Source organism: Tachypleus tridentatus, chromosome 1 (genome assembly GCF_004210375.1).
Source record: "Tachypleus tridentatus isolate NWPU-2018 chromosome 1, ASM421037v1, whole genome shotgun sequence".
NCBI classification, from domain to species: Eukaryota; Metazoa; Arthropoda; class Merostomata; order Xiphosura; family Limulidae; genus Tachypleus; species Tachypleus tridentatus.
The window spans coordinates 11,664,261-11,683,916 of NC_134825.1; the positions used below are offsets into that span (position 1 = coordinate 11,664,261).

A 19,656-nucleotide genomic window follows, 5' to 3' on the forward strand; every position below is an offset into this window, starting at 1 on the left:
CTGTGTTATACCATGGGTTCTCAAACTGCGGTATGCATACCAGACGTCGGTGATACGCAAAATCATTAATGTAGAATTAGAAAATTTGCAGTAAGCCTACTTTTATCATCCCTCGACCATATATACAATACTTTTCTCGCTGGCTTCAGATTGTTTTCTTTTTCTGATATGAAAAACATCATCATATGCTCCTCTGTAGTGCCACAAAAAGCTATATCCTTCTCATTTATTTCTGCTGCTAGATGTTTCGTTTTCCTACAAAATTACACCTGGCTTTTTATTTTAAAAGAAAACTTGAAAGAAAAATGATACCCGAATCAGAAAGTATGAGAAGTACTAATGAGTGTTTGAGATATGCTTCAATGGAGATTGGTGGCGCTGTATTTTTCATTACACACTCATACAGATATATATATATATATATACGTATTTATTTATCTAAAAAAATGTTCATTTATAATATCCGTTCGCACTCTGTATATTTTAAGAAACAGACCTTTCTAAGGCTCTAAACAAAACGCTTTTTTCCCAGTGTGATATTCAAATCTTATTTAGCAGCTTGTTACATAATGTGAAATGATAGAGATTTGGCTTTAACGAATTAGTACTACTTTATAGAGTAGGACAACGTTTCGGCTCTATATACAGTCCTCAGTAGAGAACCCGAAACGTCGTCCCACTCCATAAACAGGCAGAAGTAGTCAGTTAAAGCCAAATCTCTACACTGTTTACACTGCTTAAAGTACCCTTGAAACAATAATCCAAAAGATGTTGGGATCATCTCGTGGGGATAACGGTAATGGGAGACCTACCTCTGTGTCAACAGGCAGTACCTCCGTAGGTGGTTGTAAGTGCTTTTTACGATATATTGATCCTAATAATTAGATAATTGTAACTGTGGCAATTCTCACTTGATATTTTTAAAATATTCTGGTTTGTAACCAATGCTTCTTTAGCTAAAGGTTTTATTAGAAATAAAGCCTTACTACTTAGTGGTTGAACCTTTTCATCATTGACGGAGCCTAACCTTGAAAACCCATACTATTCTGGTAAATTAGCTAAGAATTGAACATTCGTAAAATAATGAAATCTATACAACTCCTTCGATTAGGTTTGTTTGTCTTTGAATTTCGCGCAAAGCTACACAAGGGTTATCTGTACTAGCTGTCCGTAGTTTATAGTAAGAGATTAGAGTGAAGGCAGTTAGTCAACACCATCTACCGCCAACTCTTGGGTTATTCTTTAACCAATGGCTGAAAGGGAGAGCATGTTTGATGTGACGGGGATTTGAACCCGCGCCCTAACCACCTGGCAATTTGCAGTTAAATGAACAAACACATAAATATGGTCGCTTTAGTAAATTATTTTCTCCTTCTATTTGCTAGCGTGTTAACTAGATAAACTTTATAAACAAGATGAAGTGGTTAAAACGCTCGACTGTAATACGATGATCGCGAGTTCGAATCCCCATCACACCAAACATGCTCACCCGTTTATAATGTGACGGTCAATCCCACTATTCGTTGGTAAAAAGAGTAGCCCAAGAGTTGGCGGTGGGTGGTAATGACTAGCTGCCTTCCCTCTAATGTTACACTGCTAAATTAGGGACAGCTAGCGCTGATAGCCCTCGTTGAGCTTTATGCGAAATTAAAAAAACAAAAAGCAGGGTAGCCAAAGTGAATACATTAGCTATCCTTGAGATCTTCTAAAACTATAGCATTCAATACATTAGCTATCCTTGAGATCTTCTAAAACTATAGCATTCAATACATTAGCTATCCTTGAGATCTTCTAAAACTATAGCATTCAATACATTAGCTATCCTTGAGATCTTCTAAAACTATAGCATTCACTAAGAGTACTGTAAAACTGCAGTAGTTTATACCAGAATAATTTAAAGCTCTGGCTTATACATAATGTACTGAACAGTAGTGTAGATTAACTGTTCAATTACTGTGTTGTTCAAACTGTAAAAGTTTACTCTATATTTTCCTATGAAGTGGCTGTTTCATTGAGATCGAAATATATTATAAGGTACTAATAACATCACGTACATTTTGTGTTTCAAATGAAACTACAATAAGAGAAAATTTAATACCATTAGTACATATGATAACAACTGATTATTTTCTTCAATTGTTAAATATTTTTATTTCTAATCGAAACTATACAACTCGGTAAACTAAAGCTATTTTAAATAATTTGAGAAATAAAAATAATTATTTTGTTTATAAAGATTTTTAAGTCAAAATATTTAAGTAAGCCATCACCAGTAGTGTTGTTCTAGAATTTGGGTGTTGCGAACATGTTCATAAATACGTGAAACTGATTGCTGCAGAATCCATGGTCTAAGAATATCTAAAATTAACTAAGAAAAGTGTATATTATAAAAGTAAATCAAGGCGAATTTTTATGTTCAACTACTTAAAATTGTATTCGTTAGGGTCAGTAACAGAATGGAAATGTGAAACAAAATATATGGACAAATGTGTTGTAGAAGCTATTACAATAACTATTTAATATATAGCAAACTTTCCATTATTCATCTTTTGTCATTGTCAGATGTCATTAGCACTATTTATATACTTTGATATAATTATTTGTTTGCCTCTCTGTCTATAGAACGCGACAGTTCACGCCTATATTTAACAACTCCATACAAGGCGGCTGCCATGCACTGCCTTAATAGGCGAGGCTCTCTTTGCTGATAGGCCATTGCTTTTTCTGTTTCAAAAAGGGAAGGCGGGGCACTATGTTGCGTCACCTCTGAGAGTCGTCTGTTGTATCGCAGTGTTCTGCGGCCAGAAGACAGGTAAGAAGCTTTGCAGGTATCCATACCAACCACATTCAGAACACATCTTTTACCCTCAAGGCTACAAGAAAAGTGTGCTAGCTTTTTTCTTCTAGACTTTAAAGAAACGGTAGGCGCTCTTTTCGAAACTCTATTATTAGCGAACTAGAAGGAGACGCACGTCATCCATGAATGGCATCGTGTAACAGTGTTATACAGAATCAAAGCATGTTTAATAAAGACATTTACGAAACAGGGAATGGTGCTTAACCTCGAAACCGGTGCGCTTCTGAGTGTATCTGACCACTCGCAGACGCAGTCAGGTATAACAGGTAGGTCAACAATGTTTTAATATGCTAATTAATATTCTTTGTACAGGGTGTTTGGAAAGTCACTGTGCAGTTTGGTAATCATATGTCTATTCAGTCTATTTCAAGCCAGCAACTGATAGCGGTGATTATAAACAAAATAAAAAGAATCCAGGCCTGTATTGATGCTAACGGGGGTCACTTTCAACATTGTTTGTAATTGTCATTCATATTTGCCTCCTGTATTCTATATTTATAAATATATAAGTGCACAGTGACTTTCCGAACACACTGTAGTTACTTTCAAACAATAACACAGGAATATCCATCCATAGTTGTACTTAGGGTTTGTGTATATACTCTAAAACTTTAATTATAACATTGTAGAAATCTCTATTTAAGAGCAACGTTCAAGAGCTTTTGTTGTTTTTATACTGAATGAATACTATAAAGCTATTATAATATAATATTAGATCTGTGTAATATTATCTGTGTATGCATTAACATCAGCGTTATTACTTTTAAAGGGAATTAGGAAACCTAGAAGGCCTTTGAGACACTACAGTGTAACTCTTATTTTTTTATAAATATTCAAAACTTAAATCCAGAAAGTGCTCATGGCTATTATTTTGACTCCTTTGTATATGAAATAATGTTTGTTTTTCTGCCAGTTAATTTAAGTAAAAATGGCATTACCCTTGTGGGATTTTGTCTTACAAGAGTAAAGATTTTCACTTATTACTCTTCAGCAACAAAATTATTGATCAGAACAGGTTCTCTAAGAAAAAACAGTACAAAAAGTAAACACGTTTTGTCCTTTGCGGATTTAATATAGTAATTTATGCTTTCTTGGAGATGTGTATGTTAATATTCTATGGACTCTTCTTGCCTTTTGGTTTGTTTTCGAGACAATACCACAACAGCCATGAAAAGTCCATAAAAAATTGTACTTTACATATCTGTTTGATACACGACTACTATAGGAGGAAGGCTTACAACAGGCATTGCATTTCCAGAGTTTTGTTATATTTTGGCTGCTTTGAACACTAATATAAGTCCGAATGTCAAAATTATTTGAAACTTCACAAGACTATTCCAACTGAAGAACATATACTCAAGAACGAGACTTAGAAGCCAGGAATAGCTTTTTAAAAGAAGTTAATTGCCAGATTTTCGTTTCTTTTTTCACATTTCGAATTGGAGATTAGATGGAAACCACAAAATATGCGGTACTGTGGAAAAGTGTTAAGACAAAGTTAAAAATTAGCTTTCAGGCTACTTTCAAAGAAAAATTGAAGGTAAATCACAGACAAAATATAAAAAAATATATTAATATTCATAGTTAAAAATTACTTCAACAGCAAACAGTTAATATTTTGTGTGTCCCCATTTTGTTTTAATAACTGCAGACAGACTTTTAGGCCTTGTTGCAGCATACTTAATAAGAGTGTCCTTTGGGATTTTACGCTAAATATCTCTAATATTCTCCCATGAAGTTTTTTGAGAAGAAACTTTTGATTTTTCAAGTTCTTGATCTATCAAATCCCAGATCTGCTCAATTGGATTGAGATCGGGGCTCTGTGGGGGCCATTGCATCATTTGAATGACTCCAGCAGCTATACTGCGTATAATATGACGGATCAGTATCCGATGGAACTTACGCTGGTTCATTATTCCATTTATTTTGCAAATATCTCCTGTCGCTTTATGGTAGGTGCTATGTATTGAGGTAAGTATGTTTCAACTTTCTTCCGCTGGATTTCCATAAAATATTTCAAACTTCAACTTATCCGTTCATAACACCCTCTTCCAACCATCAGCAGTCCAGATTTGTACTATAAAAAAACAGTCTATTTTCCACATTTGGATATTGAAGTAAAGGTGTTTTAACTGTTACACGATCGTATATTCCATTCTCGTTGAATCTCCTTGACAGTGTAGCCTTGGACACTTGCCCCCCAGTGGCTCAGCGGTATGTCTGCAGACTTGCAACGCTAAAATTCGGGTTTCGATACCCGTGGTGGGCAGATCACAGATAGCCTTTTGTGTAGCTTTGTGCTTAATCAAAACAGCAACAACCTTGGACACTTTTCTATCATCTGCTACATGGTTGTTTATTTCATACTTGAGATCAGTGACAGTCTTCCTTCTATCCCGAAGGCTACATAAAGCGAGATACTTAACATCAATATCATTGAGTTTAGTTGCTCTGCCTTTTATTTTACTATTTTCAAATTTATCTGTCTCGGTCTCACGATCTATGGTGTACTTTACAATGTTTGGAAAGCATTTCAAGTTTGCAGCAATTTGACGGAAAGTCCAATCAGTGTCACGTAAAGTTTTTGTATAAACCCTTTGCTATACAGTTTGGAGACCGGGGCATGAGAACAAAAGTTAATATATAGTGTTAAACACTGTTTTTAGCAAGGTTTATTTGTGGAATGCTATTACACTGATTTCTTCTGGCATATACCAGTATCATATGCAAGTTTCTTGCTAGCTTCTTACAATATAGTTGAGACATTACATGTGGTACCATAACAGTTATTTGAGATACTAAATTTGATCAGTATGTTCATTTAAGCAGAACCCTTGTAACATGCCCTTGGTACAAGTATTCGGGAATTTTAAAGAATGATAAGTATTCTCACCCTGGCTCATTTAACTATCAACATGAATCAGTAAAGTATTACCATTGTGTTGAAATTTACATTCTGTGATGGCATGGAAGAATTAACCTTATAAGATGGAAAAAATATATTCTTGTTCTGAAATTTTTGCACAGTACTTTATAACTGAATAACTGTAGATACAGGATATCTATGTCTGAATAAGAAACATATGGGGAAATTAGGAATAATATCTATGCTCCTGTTAAATTTGATGAAGGAGCAAATTGACATTACATGAATTTGGCAACATAAAAGCAAAATAAATGTTTTCTAAACTAATCGTATCAACATGGCTCTTGTCGTTTTCATTGACATTTTCGGTATAAATGGAAATTAGTATTACACTTGTGTACTTAATTCAAATTAATATACAGAATTTTCTTAATGACAAATAATTATTACTTTAGTGAATTTATTACTCGAAAGTGGAAGCTCATTTTTTCATTAGCTCTTTTTGTGTTTAGCGTGCTGTTACATATAGAAGTAAGTTTCACATCCGCATAAAATGATAATTACTTAATAAATGTACTACAGATAGATCATGTTAGCTATAAAGTTGACAGGTATAACTTATCAGTAGGTCAGTTTGGTTGCACGATGATTGGCTAATGAAGCTCTCAAGGAATCGGTTTGTTCGAGTTGTGATTAATTCATGAATTTATCATGAGATAAATTTAATCGTTCAGTGATTTGTTGATAAAGTTATTAAAACAAAGTTAATTTAAGAGAACACTGATTGGTTCATGAGGTTCCTAAGAAATCTATACTCATTGATTAAAAAATTAAAATCTCAATACATGGTTTATGCTAATTACTCAATAAAATCATGACAGTATAGACGTTTTGACTTCGGTGTTGTTATAAAGGAATATAAATTATAACCTCGTTAATTCAGCTTTCAAGCAATTAATACACATTGTACAGTAATGAGTTAGTAAAGACCTTCTGAAAATTAGTATATTACGTACAACATTTAACTAATGATGCTATAATCATGAACATTTTCTTAATGGCTTATGAAGGATAGGAGAAAATGGATCTATAAATTTGGTGATTAAACCACATGAAGTAGACTGCAACACTACAGTAATCACATATACTGAAATATGGCAGTTGTATGATAAAACTATTAATATACTATAAGATAAGCTTAACGTAGTATTATTGTTTTGGTGTATTATTACAAGATGTGCATCATATAGTTAATGAAACTGATTAAGTAAAAAGGTGTAGAGAAATAAGTTATAAAAATGCTATACGCAACTGATGTTAGGTGTACGAAACGTTCTGATGTAATTGTGAACTGGAGAAGGTAGTTAACATTTGAATAAGTCGTGCTGGAAACTGTTTCTGAAGTTGTCATGGTATGTGTCATTGTCGCGAACGGTGTCGCGGTTGATATTTTCAAAGTTTACTGGAATGTTCGATAAAACTGCAAATGACAAGTTATACCATCAATATTTTTCAAAGCTGTCAAGGAAGATACCATTATTGGTTTTATAGGATCCATTATGGATTTTCGTATCTGACGATAAAGTTGTTTTTTTTTAAATCATATAATATATTAAACAGTTTTTGCTGTGATTATAGAAGAGCATGTTTAGACACAATATAAAGTTTTTAATACAAGTCTTTTTCTTTCAGCTGAAGAATTTCCATAAAAAATTGAGCTGGTAGCTACTAAATAACCCATTTAAATTTGACCTATTCCTTTCTTAACCCCCTTAAAAATATAGGACATGAAAAGCAAGAAACTTAAAAACTTACATATATTTCCTTTAGTAACGAATATATAACCTGTTTATCTAACTTTGAGTAAAACATTCTTAAAACGACAAACGTGAAGAAAAACTAACGACTGATGTTTAGTGAATTTACAAATATTTCCAAGAAAATAAGAAAAATAAACAAACAGATGACACGAAAAGTAAGAAATGTGTATTGTGGATCTGCTTCACACCAAAAGTCAGAAGTCTTGACTCATACTTTAAAATTATTTGATTGTGGAACATAACCGATAAAGTTATCATATTATGCAGTTATTACTGAAATTGAAAATATCGAAAAGATTATTACAGTAATTTAGTACATACGCCAGTCAATATTTTTTCTTTTACACATCTAACCAGCAGTTACAGCCTATTCGCTGATGGAATAGTTATAGCAATCGAAGCCCAAATGCTACAAAGAAATTGTAAATGAAACATCAATCATTCTAACAAGCAGTATATATTATGCAACTCACTAAATCTGATACAATGTGTACATTAAATCGTAAGACAGTAGAAAGTGAGAAACTATATTAAGCTTACGTATTAAGCAGGATAGCATAAGAAAAACTGAGAGGTTTTCTTCGCGACTCTGTTTGAAAGTCTTTAGATAATTTTGTTTCTTCACAATTTCACGCAAACCTACACAAGAATTATCTGCGCAAAGGCGGTTCTAATTTTAAACCGATAACATAGAGTCTTGTTTGTTGAATTTCTCACCAGCCAACACAAGAGCTACCTGCGCTATCCGTCTTTAATTTTGAAATGATAGACTATGTCGAAGCTAACTAGTCAACACTACCCTCCGCAAATCTTAGGTTACTCTCTAACAACGAACTGTGGGATTATTATAACTTCCCAACGGCCCAAAGCAACTCTTGAGCTACTCTTATCCGGAATAATAGTAAAGTTCGACCTTTATTCTTATAGCAAACGAACAGCCCAAAATGGCGGAACACATTTTAATGCAACGAATCGTGAACCACTAATTCTTAAATTCAGAGTCCTAGTATACTAATCATAAGACCACGCTCGTCTCCATTTTTCAGACAAAAACTAGTAAAAAATTTAAAATTTTCACACAGAAAAAATAGGAACAATAGTTATTAAAGTGTTATTAGTAAACCATGTCAAATGCATATGCACGAACTAATATTAATAACCATACAGTACTGTACTTTGTTTTCCACATCGACAAGCCCTTTTGCTTAATATCCCGTCGACTGCTATACGATAGATACAGTAGTGGTCTATGTTCTATTTATGTCATCAGTTACATTGTTATGACGTGAGCTAAATTAACTACAGGACCCAGCATGGCCAAGCATGTTAAAGCGTGCGACTCGTAATCTGAGGGTCGCGGGTTCGCATCCCCGTCGCGCCAAACATGCTCGCCCTTTCAGCCGTGGGGACGTTATAATGTGACGGTCAATCCCACTATTCGTTGGTGAAAGAGTATCCCAAGAGTTGGCAGTGGGTGGTGATGACAAGCTGCCTTCCCTGTAGTCTTACACTGCTAAATTAGGGACGGCTAGCACAGATAGCCCTCGAGTAGCTTTGTGCGAAATGCAAACACAAACAAACAAACTAAATAGAATTTAATTATTATCAGTTTTATTTAAGTCACAAATCAGAATTTAAAAAAAAATATATTAATAACATAATATTATGTATTCATTTATTTACTTTTAACACCAACTTTTTATTATTATAATATTTACTTAAATTAAATTTTCTGTCATTCAGAAGAATTGACGAATCAGTAAGCTTGTCCGGTTGTTCCCGGGGCTTGGAAACTAATTACTAAGGCAACGGGAGGAGACTATTCTAAAACTTGAATGAAAGCAAAGGATAATAACCACAACGTATCAACAACACTACATCTGCTGTATCCAGTGGCAACGAGATGTTTCATCGGTTAACTTAAAAGAAACCTTTATAGAGCCTGTAAGAGTTTGTCAACCATCTAAAACCCTGCTAAAACAATGATTCGTGTTGAATCATTGAAGCAAGGTTGAAGAAGCCGCTTCCAAACCTTCTCCTAGAATGGCGAACTTAAGCTAATGTGTAGTCATGGCTGATTCTTCTCAGTAACAAGTCGAATGTTTAAGTTGATTTCCACTCAGTAGAAGCTGCGTTTATGTACTATTCTTTCCATGACTATTTCTGAATAGCTTACAAGTGTGTATCAAAATAGGGTAGTGTACAAGAGAACTACAATTTCAACTCTTATAATAAATATATTATTAGAATCCCTGTATTTATTAAGAATTTTTAATGATAATGTGTTTATTAAAACTGAAGGAAGTTATTTAGATACTTGCTTCAATCTTAAGTTTTACGATTTGTTGAGCTAATAACGGTGAAGCATGTTTTATAATACACTGTGCTGAAGCTCACCTAAAGTTGACATGAAAACACAGAAAACTAAAACTGTGTTAATAAAACATCATGTTCTGCTACTAATCATGCCTGAGACCTCACAGTCTTCCCTACATTCCTTTTACTTGTGAATGCTTATCTCTTTTTATCCTACTTAAGCTTAAACTTAGAGATGATTTACCATAAGATTGTATTTGTAAATGACACTTGCGCCCGGTATGCCCAGGTGGTTAAAGCACTCGACTAGTAATCCAAGCTTCGCGGGTTCGAATCCCCGTCACACCAAACATGATCTCCCTTTCAGCCATGTGGACGTTATAATGTTCGGTCAATCCCACTATTCTTTGGTGAAAGAGTAGCCAAAGAGTGGGCGGTGAATGATGATGACTAGCTGCTTTCCTCTAGTCTTACACTGCTAAATTAGGGACGGCTAGCGCGGATAGTCCTCGTGTAGCTTTGTGCGAAATTCAAAAACAAACAAACAGTGACAGTTGAATTTGTTATAGCTTTCATTTCTGGTTGTTAGCCACTACCCCTTGGCTGACCCACACGATGTTTTCAATATTTCTAGATTCATAGTATTTGCTATAAATTGCTAATATAGTCAAGTATCTAAAATATTTGATTATTTTTTCTATCTTTCTTTACTGGTTGCAATACATAGAATCACACTTGTTTCAGATTACTAATGTGTTATGAATTATTCTTGTGAAATATTCGCGAAAAATAATTTAATTAATATACTTTAAGTTCAAACAGACAAGGAAAAACGTACACACGCAAAGGCATGACATTATTACATAAACCTGGTGGACGAGACAGTGTATATGTAATGTATTATTACCACGTATGTAAAACTTTCATTAAATTGTCCGTTATCAGGAATAAATCACACATCAGTTTTTTAAAGCAAATAATTACAGTTTGTTTGTTTTCGGATTAACTAGAATAAGTTATTTTAATTTCACATGTTTAACTCTTGTATAAGCTGATAAAAATTACTTATGTGTTCTTACTCTAAGATCTTTAAAACGTTTTGTTGTTTTTGAGTAATTTATTTTTACCCATTATGAACGTAATTACACAGTTAATCTCAGAACGGTATTGTTATATAGCGGAGTCAATTAAACTGTTCTGTTAAATTAAATGCTATTTACAAGTAGCTTTATTCTCTTATCTATTAGGCTTTAATTACTGTAGTTCATGTAACATTAATGGCCGGTACCATTGTTAAGGGCGCGGTTAAAAAAATACATTTGAGACGCAGTGATGTCATAAGGAGACACATAGACGCAATTAATATCATTAATATATCGAATAAATTTGATATGAACTCAAAATGGCATTCATACTGGGGACTCCTTCCTCTTAACAAAAACCTCCACATATAAGTAAGCCTTTCTAATCAACCAAGAAGTGAACCGTGTAATACTACTATACCTGTAATGCCCACCAGAGGGCTGCACTTGCTAGAGCTGGTGAAAAGTGCGTCATATGCTGGCTATTTGTCGACGGCTGTGATGTTAGACTTGTAGGAACTAAGTAAGCATCGAGGATTATTTCAAGTCGCCTTTAGGTTTAAAGTTTCAAAATTCCCAGTGTGTGGAGAGTAATATTGAGCGAAGCGTTGTTGGTATGAAGTGTTTGTGTTATAAATCTTCTTCGGAATCTATTCATACGTACAAACCGTGAGTATGTCTGAGTAGTTAACTCATAAAGCTCAGAGTTTGTCTTTTTTTTCCAACGAACAGTATTCGAATGTTTTAAGATACGCATACAAACCTGGTCATTAGATTGGTTGTAAAATATAATTAGCAGTTGTTTCCGCCTACATTAAATCTTTTTTTGTAGGCTGTATTTTGCTGATTGTAAGTTCACACATGGTAGTTGAACACGAGTCAACATACATGGAATAAGGAAACTTCAGACGTATTCATTTGTAGTGAGTAAACAAAGATCAGGTTGATGAACCAGGTTTTTATAACTTCGTTTGTGTAAATATTTACCTGTTCACTGAGCGCGTAATAATTTTATAGAAACCCTATGTCATCAGTTATATCTTCCAAACCCCAAGAAATAAATCTTACATATGTGACCAATTTTTACTTCGCGGAAGCACAACTCAGTACGTATCGTTAGCGTAAAATATGAAAGTGAATATCCTCACTCTTGATTTAAGACGTCTACTTAGTGAGCCGAAATAATTATGAAATAAATGCTCTAACAAAACTACGTGTCTCTAGAGGTACTAGCAAAGTGGTATACAAAATATTAACTGATTACATTATACATAAAGTTGTTATTTTCGTATTTTTTTATAATCCTTAAACGCTATTTAAGCGAGACAGAAATCATGCTTATTGTGGTGTCAACAGCAAAACTGTTTAAAGTTTAAATATTTGACATAGTTTTCAAGCTAAAATATGTACATGTGCAGGGTGACCCGTACGTCCCTACCCATCCATATGTTATTATAACAACGTTATAATACTAATGATGAGTTGAAGACAGCTGTTACCGCGGCATTTGGAACAATAACCCCTGCTATGTTGAGGAAAATGTCTCACAGAACATGGCGTCGCATAATATTATGCATCGAGAATGAGGGACAGCACACGGATACACTGGATACATAAGATACATGGGAGGATAGGGACTTACGGGCCACCCTGTATATAAGTGTGCACATGCCTTATTTAAGATTTGATAAAAGTAAGAATATTATATTATGTTGATGTAGATATGGGAATCATTAGATCATATTTGAAAGTTTATACTTTTGTTTCAACAAAGCTCGAAAGACAACTAATCTTCAGTTAGCTGTCATCATTTTACTTTGGTTAAGTGTTGTTAGTTATCAAGAAAATATATGAAGTTTGTTGATTTTTCACACATTCAGATCAGACATATCAGATCCTCTGATCATTCAGGTTAGAAATCCAGGTTCCACTGTATTACATGAATATATTACAAATATTACTTCTGACATTTAAAAGAGAAAGTGACTTCCATACAAGGGAAGATACAAAGTACAGTAGAAAAATACATACTTATCTGTGGAGGTTACTGGTATCTATTATAATACTCAAACAACAAGTAAGACGGCTATTGTAAAAACGTAAGAATGAGAGTAAATAAGAGAATAATACTATCAATCAAACCACATAATATCTAACTGTTGTATCCGACGAGGCATTTTGACTAATACCGAGATTCATAAGGTCGATTAGGTTACGACAGATTTAGTATTTGTTTTCTTTCTTTTTTTTAACGTATCATTTCATATGAACACAGAGTGCTGGTGACCCAACTTAGGGTTAGGCACTCCCTTCTACCAGAAGTTAGTCAGTAGTTGTCAACACCTTTTATACATCTTCAGCTTCTGGAACACTCATTTTTGTGTGAATAAAACTCAGCTAGTGAACTATAATTATCTCTAGCTATACTTAAGTTAATTAACATCAAAATGAGTTTTGTGATTTTTTATCAAAATCAAATTATCTACTTATTTTAACACCCAACACTTTATTACTATTAGTTCTTTAATTTGAATTAAAACTATCCATGAGTCAAAAGAGCTGACGTACCAGTAATCTATTCTTTCTTGATCCCTAACGAATCAAGTGGCCGCAGCGTCAATGAGAAAATTATCTTAGTAATTATAAGAACTTACTAGTGAAGGTTATTTCATTTTACTTACATTAATTCATTTTTCTATGTGACAAGTCGTTTATACTGATTTAAAAAAGCCTCGTTAGTGTTATGTTTTATTAAATACATTTATTAACAGGACTGAAGGAAATCGTTTATAAGCACGTAACTTTCTCAAACAACGACACCATCTCGTCAATTAAACCATGAATGTAAAGACAGTAGGGTTTTTAGATACGTATTGTACTATTTAAATGTATGCTAATCCAGTTTAGAGTTAATTTATTCCAAAGTGTAGAAATACGTGTATTAATATTATGTTTTTAATAGCTATGCTAGTGTTTATTAAGTTTAAACAGCACAATAACATGAGTGTGTGTAATAATATAATAATACTTTTATTTAAATAATTTTCTATTTTCAGTCATTTCATCCTTAAACGTTGAAGTAGATGCAATAAGATAAATTATTATGTTCTTTAAATATTAGACCAACTATGAAAATATGAAATTACATAGTTTTATATAATAAACCCAATTTTCTATTGTTTACAAGTTCGAGGTTACTAGATATGAAAGCAATTTATTTTTTAAACTAGGATCTGATCCCAACTGATAAAAACGTCAATGTGAAATCATACACACAGGATATGATATTAAATCAACCTTTAACGGCTGATCCAGATCTAATGTAATTGAACAATTATTATGAGTACAGGGGTGAACTACCTCGAAAGGCTAAAAAAAAAACTGTTACGTATGATGCAATTGCAACCTATCATAATTTTCGAAGCATGATCCATTTATCTTATTTCAGGCTTAATCTTCGACTACTCATTGTTATTCAAGATAAACTCATAACTTTTCTGTTTTAAGATTTCTATGAATTTATAAATATATTGATAGTTGGGATAAGACATATTACATGTTTAGGTCTATACGTTACACGTCACTTATATTTTGAATAACTTTTAATCGTGAAATAATTATTCCTTATAACTCGTTACATTAAAAATGTATTTGTGCTGGTATTTAAACTTCAAATATATTTGCTTGGGGAAAGATTTTTGTGTATATGACGTTTATTTCAAATAATATGTAAATATATTTCGAAGCGCTGGCGAAATGGCAGGTTGCAAAATAATAAAACTAAAGTAGCCGCAGTGGAAAGATCGAAAGACATATAGTAGAAAGTTCAGGCGTAAAACAAACAAACGTCTCATTTTTCCCAATTTGTCACTGAAGAAGAAAGGTCCACCCTTCGGAATCGCTTGGTTTATAAGGTTTTTATTCATTTCTGTCAAGACTTCGTGCACCTACGTGTTTTTCTAACATCATGAATCTCATTCGTTTGATATCAATACACACTGTAGTGTGTTGTGCAGACAATCTGCAGGTCAAATTGTATGTTATAAACAGGAGTGATAGTTTAGTGATTTTCCACTTTTCGCAGCTTGTACTGTGGTGACTAAAACTACCAAATATTTACATACGATGTTCGCTGCTGAATCCATACTTCACATGTCAAAATTAAAGACAATCCATTGAGAAACACACGAGATATAAACTTTTCCATTTTGACGAAGTTTTTCCTTTTTTTTTTTGTCTTTGCACCCACAGTACAAAAAAGTTGTACAGTGATAGACCTTTACAACCTACAACTGAACATATATAGAAATCAAACTGCTAGTCAAGCAAGGCTTAAAGGAGATTACCAAATATATACATACCAAGTGTTGTTTCAGTGAAATATTAGAAATAGGATAGTCATTCTACTTAATTGTTACTATATTATAATTAGTTTTAGAAAACGTGTTAATAAAACACGTATTTAGATATAATTTTATAAAGAAAAATTAATCATTATTTTCCGTCATATGACAGTCATTCAGCTGGTCGTCTATAAAATGAATAGCTTAGTTACTGACTACTATATATATGTGATATAAGTTAGTTACTAATTATTCTACTTGTTTAAACACGAAGGTTTGACATTCACCGATTTCCTATTAAACGTGTGATGTTTAAAAAAAAGTAAATGCTAATACATATTTCTAAACTTGTCTTCTGATAAAATAAATTACACCAATGTGTCATTGTTGTACACCATGAAAATAGTTTAGATGATAGTTAACTGCAGGAACCAGAATAAGATCAACTGTTAAACATATAATATGGTTCACTTTATCCATGGTTTAAAGCAGGCATCAAAATAAAAACACAACAAATGAAATTTAGATGTATTGAAAATCCGGTTGCAATCACATCAGACACCAATCGCCCCTGTCACAGCGGAATGTCGGCGGACTTACAACGCTAGAAACCGGATTTTGATACCCGTAGTGGACTTAGCACAGATAGTCCTTTGTGTAGCTTTGTACTTTACTTCAAAACAAACAAACGAACAGCTCAAAAACTTGGTATTAATAGCGGTACAAACATACACACACACACGCTAGCACAGAACAATACACGTCAACTTTTTACTGTGTTTTATCATTCGACATTGTAAAAACAAAATTCTTATCTTCTAAATCTAAAATTACCTTTCATCTATTTACATGATTACTAAAGTTAAATTGAGAAGTCACAGACTATATAATACCCATTCTGAATGAAATCACGATTTCCTCTTATGTACAACGTGCTCATTCATCAACTAACGACCTTTACGTTCATATTGTTTGTAACATGATATGAAAATACTTCTCATTTAAGAAGTTTAAATCTCTTCATCTAATAAGTGGGTGGGCTGCAGGGCCACGAGTTATTTTATCTTCTTGAATCTTCCTTTAAATGAAACAATCGTTAAGTATGTAGGATGTTAACAGCTGTTTTATGATTCAAATTTCATTAAACTGACTTCACGCAAGTGTTTCTGATATTCCAGCGGATTTAAAATGTAACTGAAGACGGTATCACTGAGGAAATTTGAACATACAAAATAAATAGACCTTTTAGTGTTTTCTGTGCGAATCGGCCCTCTTATAATGGGAAATTGTTTATTGTTTTGACGAGTGATTTCCACTGATCAAGATATCTAAGTTTCTTCGTCACATTGCTATGTTTAAACACAATTTAAACTTTTAAATAAATACGTATCAAAGTCATGGTGAAGTACCATGAATCGGATAATGAAGTACTGCTTATATCGCTCTTGGACAAACATTATTATCTACTACATACCATAGTGTTGAATAAGCCTTAACCCCAGCTGAATACCACACGTATGGATAAGTCCTGTTTAAAAATATGTCTCACACTTGCTGGATAATCACTGTCGTCAATTAACTATTAGCACACAAGTAAAATAAATCTGATCTCCAGGTAACTTCAATATGTATTAACTAAGCCTCGCTTCCAGCTAAGTACCACAAGTGTTGGATAAACCTTGTTCCCAGATATATTAAGTATGTGATGCTTTAAACCGAAATTACGTCTTATGTTACAAATAGGATAAACGCCAGACTAAAAGAACCCATCTTTGCCTGAAGCCATCTCTATTTCAGAATTATTGACCAGAAGTAAGAAGACCAGTCGACATACATCACTTACTACCAAAAAACGCGACCCTTAACTAAATAGCAGGAATCACTGTTACATTTATACCTGAAAATGTGGACTGCGTTAAGCGGCAATACGCTGCTTGAAACTCGGACTTTTTCTATGCGCAGCCTGAAGCGCTAACAATTAGACCACCTTTGGCCAAATTCATAACCCCAAATAAACACTATAACTATTGGACCAACGCTGAGCCCAACTAAATAACAAGCGTTGTCAAGTAAGAAAAAACATTATTTCAGCTGTAAATTAAATTGTGAGAAAGTGGTATTCAAGTACACTTGTGCAATTCATTAATGACATAGTTCTATTTATATGTTGTTTTAGTTATGCCCCCCCCGATAGTACAGCGGTATGTCTCCAGATTTACAACGCTAAAATCAGGGGTTCAATTCCCCTTGGTGGGCTCAGCAGATAGCCCGATGTGGGGCCTGGCATGGCCGAGCGCGTAAGGCGTGCGACTCGTGATCCGAGGGTCGCGGGTTCGCGCCCGCGTCGCGCTAAACATGCTCGCCCTCCCAGCCGTGGGGGCGTTATAATGTGACGGTCAATTCCACTATTCGTTGGTAAAAGAGTAGCCCAAGAGTTAGCGGTGGGTGGTGATAACTAGCTGCCTTCCCTCTAGTCTTACACTGCTAAATTAGGGACGGCTAGCACAGATAGCCCTCGTGTAGCTTTGTGCGAAATTCCAAAACAAACAGACTGTTTTAGTTATACTTTTTCTAAATGCAGTTTCAAAATTAGGATCGTTCTACCTAGTTCCACGAGGGTATTATATTTTATCTTATTATGTTTACTCAACTGCAGCTGTGTTTAATGTCTATGAAAAAATAAAGTTTCGTTTGGCGTAATCGATACGGTGATACTGTTTTATTATGTTCGGTTTAACCACAGTAGTTTTCCTTATACGATGTTGTTATAGTTCAAACTGATTTTTAATTAAAATGTTAGATATAGTTTTGTCCAATTCGTGGTGATGTGTATCTTATCTGGGATTTACTACATTGTTTTAAGGCTATCTTAATTTATACGGATTCTGTTTGAAGATTTATGCCAGGTTTTAGATTTTGTTTTTTAAACAAACTAAAACTTATATCTCATGTAGCCTTAAACGTCTTCAGACACATGTACATATTTATATTAAATATTGACACTAAGTCTAAAGTACAAAATAATTCCCTTTTACAACAGATATATATTTCATAGCACCTTCGGAATTATATATATATGTATATATAAGTAAAATAGTGGAACTGTTTTTTTATATAAGTTTCCAGTGATCGCGTTATAGATGCATGTACACGTCTTGCGGCGCATAGATTTCAAAAGCTAAAGTAATATAATACGTGACGTAAATGTGAAATAAATGGCTCCGTACATTTTAGATCATATATTATTTATAAGCAGTACTAGTATTTCCGCATTACTTTCTTCTTTCGTAAAAATATCGTATGTATCTAACATAAGGTTTAGCAGCGTGCAGTGAGTTGAGTATTAAAGTGTATTTTAGAAAAAGTTTGTGCTTCTGGTACATCATATATATAAATATATTTGTTTATTTACTTTTTAAGAGTGTAAAAAGTTACAATTAAACAATTGCTCATTCACGTAATTTAATTTGATATGTTTGTTAACGGAAATAAATGCTCTACAATGTGAGCACTAAGATGTCTTCTAGGCAGTAGTACTGATTCACTACACTATGGCTACTAGCACTAATTTATAGAGATATAGGTACTAACGCTGCTACACTGTGTTACTGATTACTGATACCAGATCATTGTCATATTTTACTGTTGTCCATGGCACTAATATTGTTTCGTTTTACAGTTTTACTTTACTCTGTAAGCACTGAGACGGTTTTATTTATGCTGTGTTTGAATATTTACAATGTTACTATTTGTTGTTGCTCGAAATTTCAAAAACGATTGTTTTAGGTATGTTTAAAAGTGCATTTTTTTTCAAAGCTGTATTACTCCTTTGAGTTACCGTACAGCATACTAACAGTTCAGTATACAACCCAGTGTTAACTCTTTGAGGTGTCGTACAGTAGACTTACAGTTTACTTTACAACCCAGTGTTTACCCTTTGAGTTACCATGCAGTAGAATTACAGTTTAGTTTACAACCCAGTGTTTACCCTTTGAGTTGCTGGATAGCATACTTACAGTTTAGTTTACAACCCAGTGTTTAATCTTTGCGTTGCTGGATAGCATACTTACAGTTTAGTTTGCAACCCAGTGTTAATCCCCTTCGTTGCCGTACAGTAGACTTACAGTTTACTGTACAACCCAGTGTTAACTCTTTGAGTTGCCATACAGTAGACTTACAGTTAAGTCGCTTAAGAACAGACTTTTAGATATTTTATAGCCAAGATTTTAATCCTATAAGTGAAAAGAAATCACGGCCACTATTAAACTGCGTTAATTGTTTGTTTTTGAATTTCGCGCAAAGCTACTCGAGGGCTATCTGTGCTAGCCGTCCCCAATTTAGCAGTGTAGGATGAGAAGGAAGGCAGCTAGTC

General features: G+C 33.8%; 1 protein-coding gene across 1 annotated transcript in view; it reads left to right on the forward strand.

The window, feature by feature from the left end:
- Positions 1-2,791: 2,791 nt before the first annotated feature.
- LOC143224867 (uncharacterized) overlaps positions 2,792-19,656 on the forward strand; it is a 28,066-nt gene continuing 11,201 nt past the window's right edge. The window contains exon 1 of the mRNA XM_076453287.1: positions 2,792-3,123. Coding sequence (XP_076309402.1) covers positions 3,051-3,123 — 73 coding nt within the window. The 5' untranslated portion in view covers positions 2,792-3,050. The remainder of the gene's footprint in view (positions 3,124-19,656) is intronic.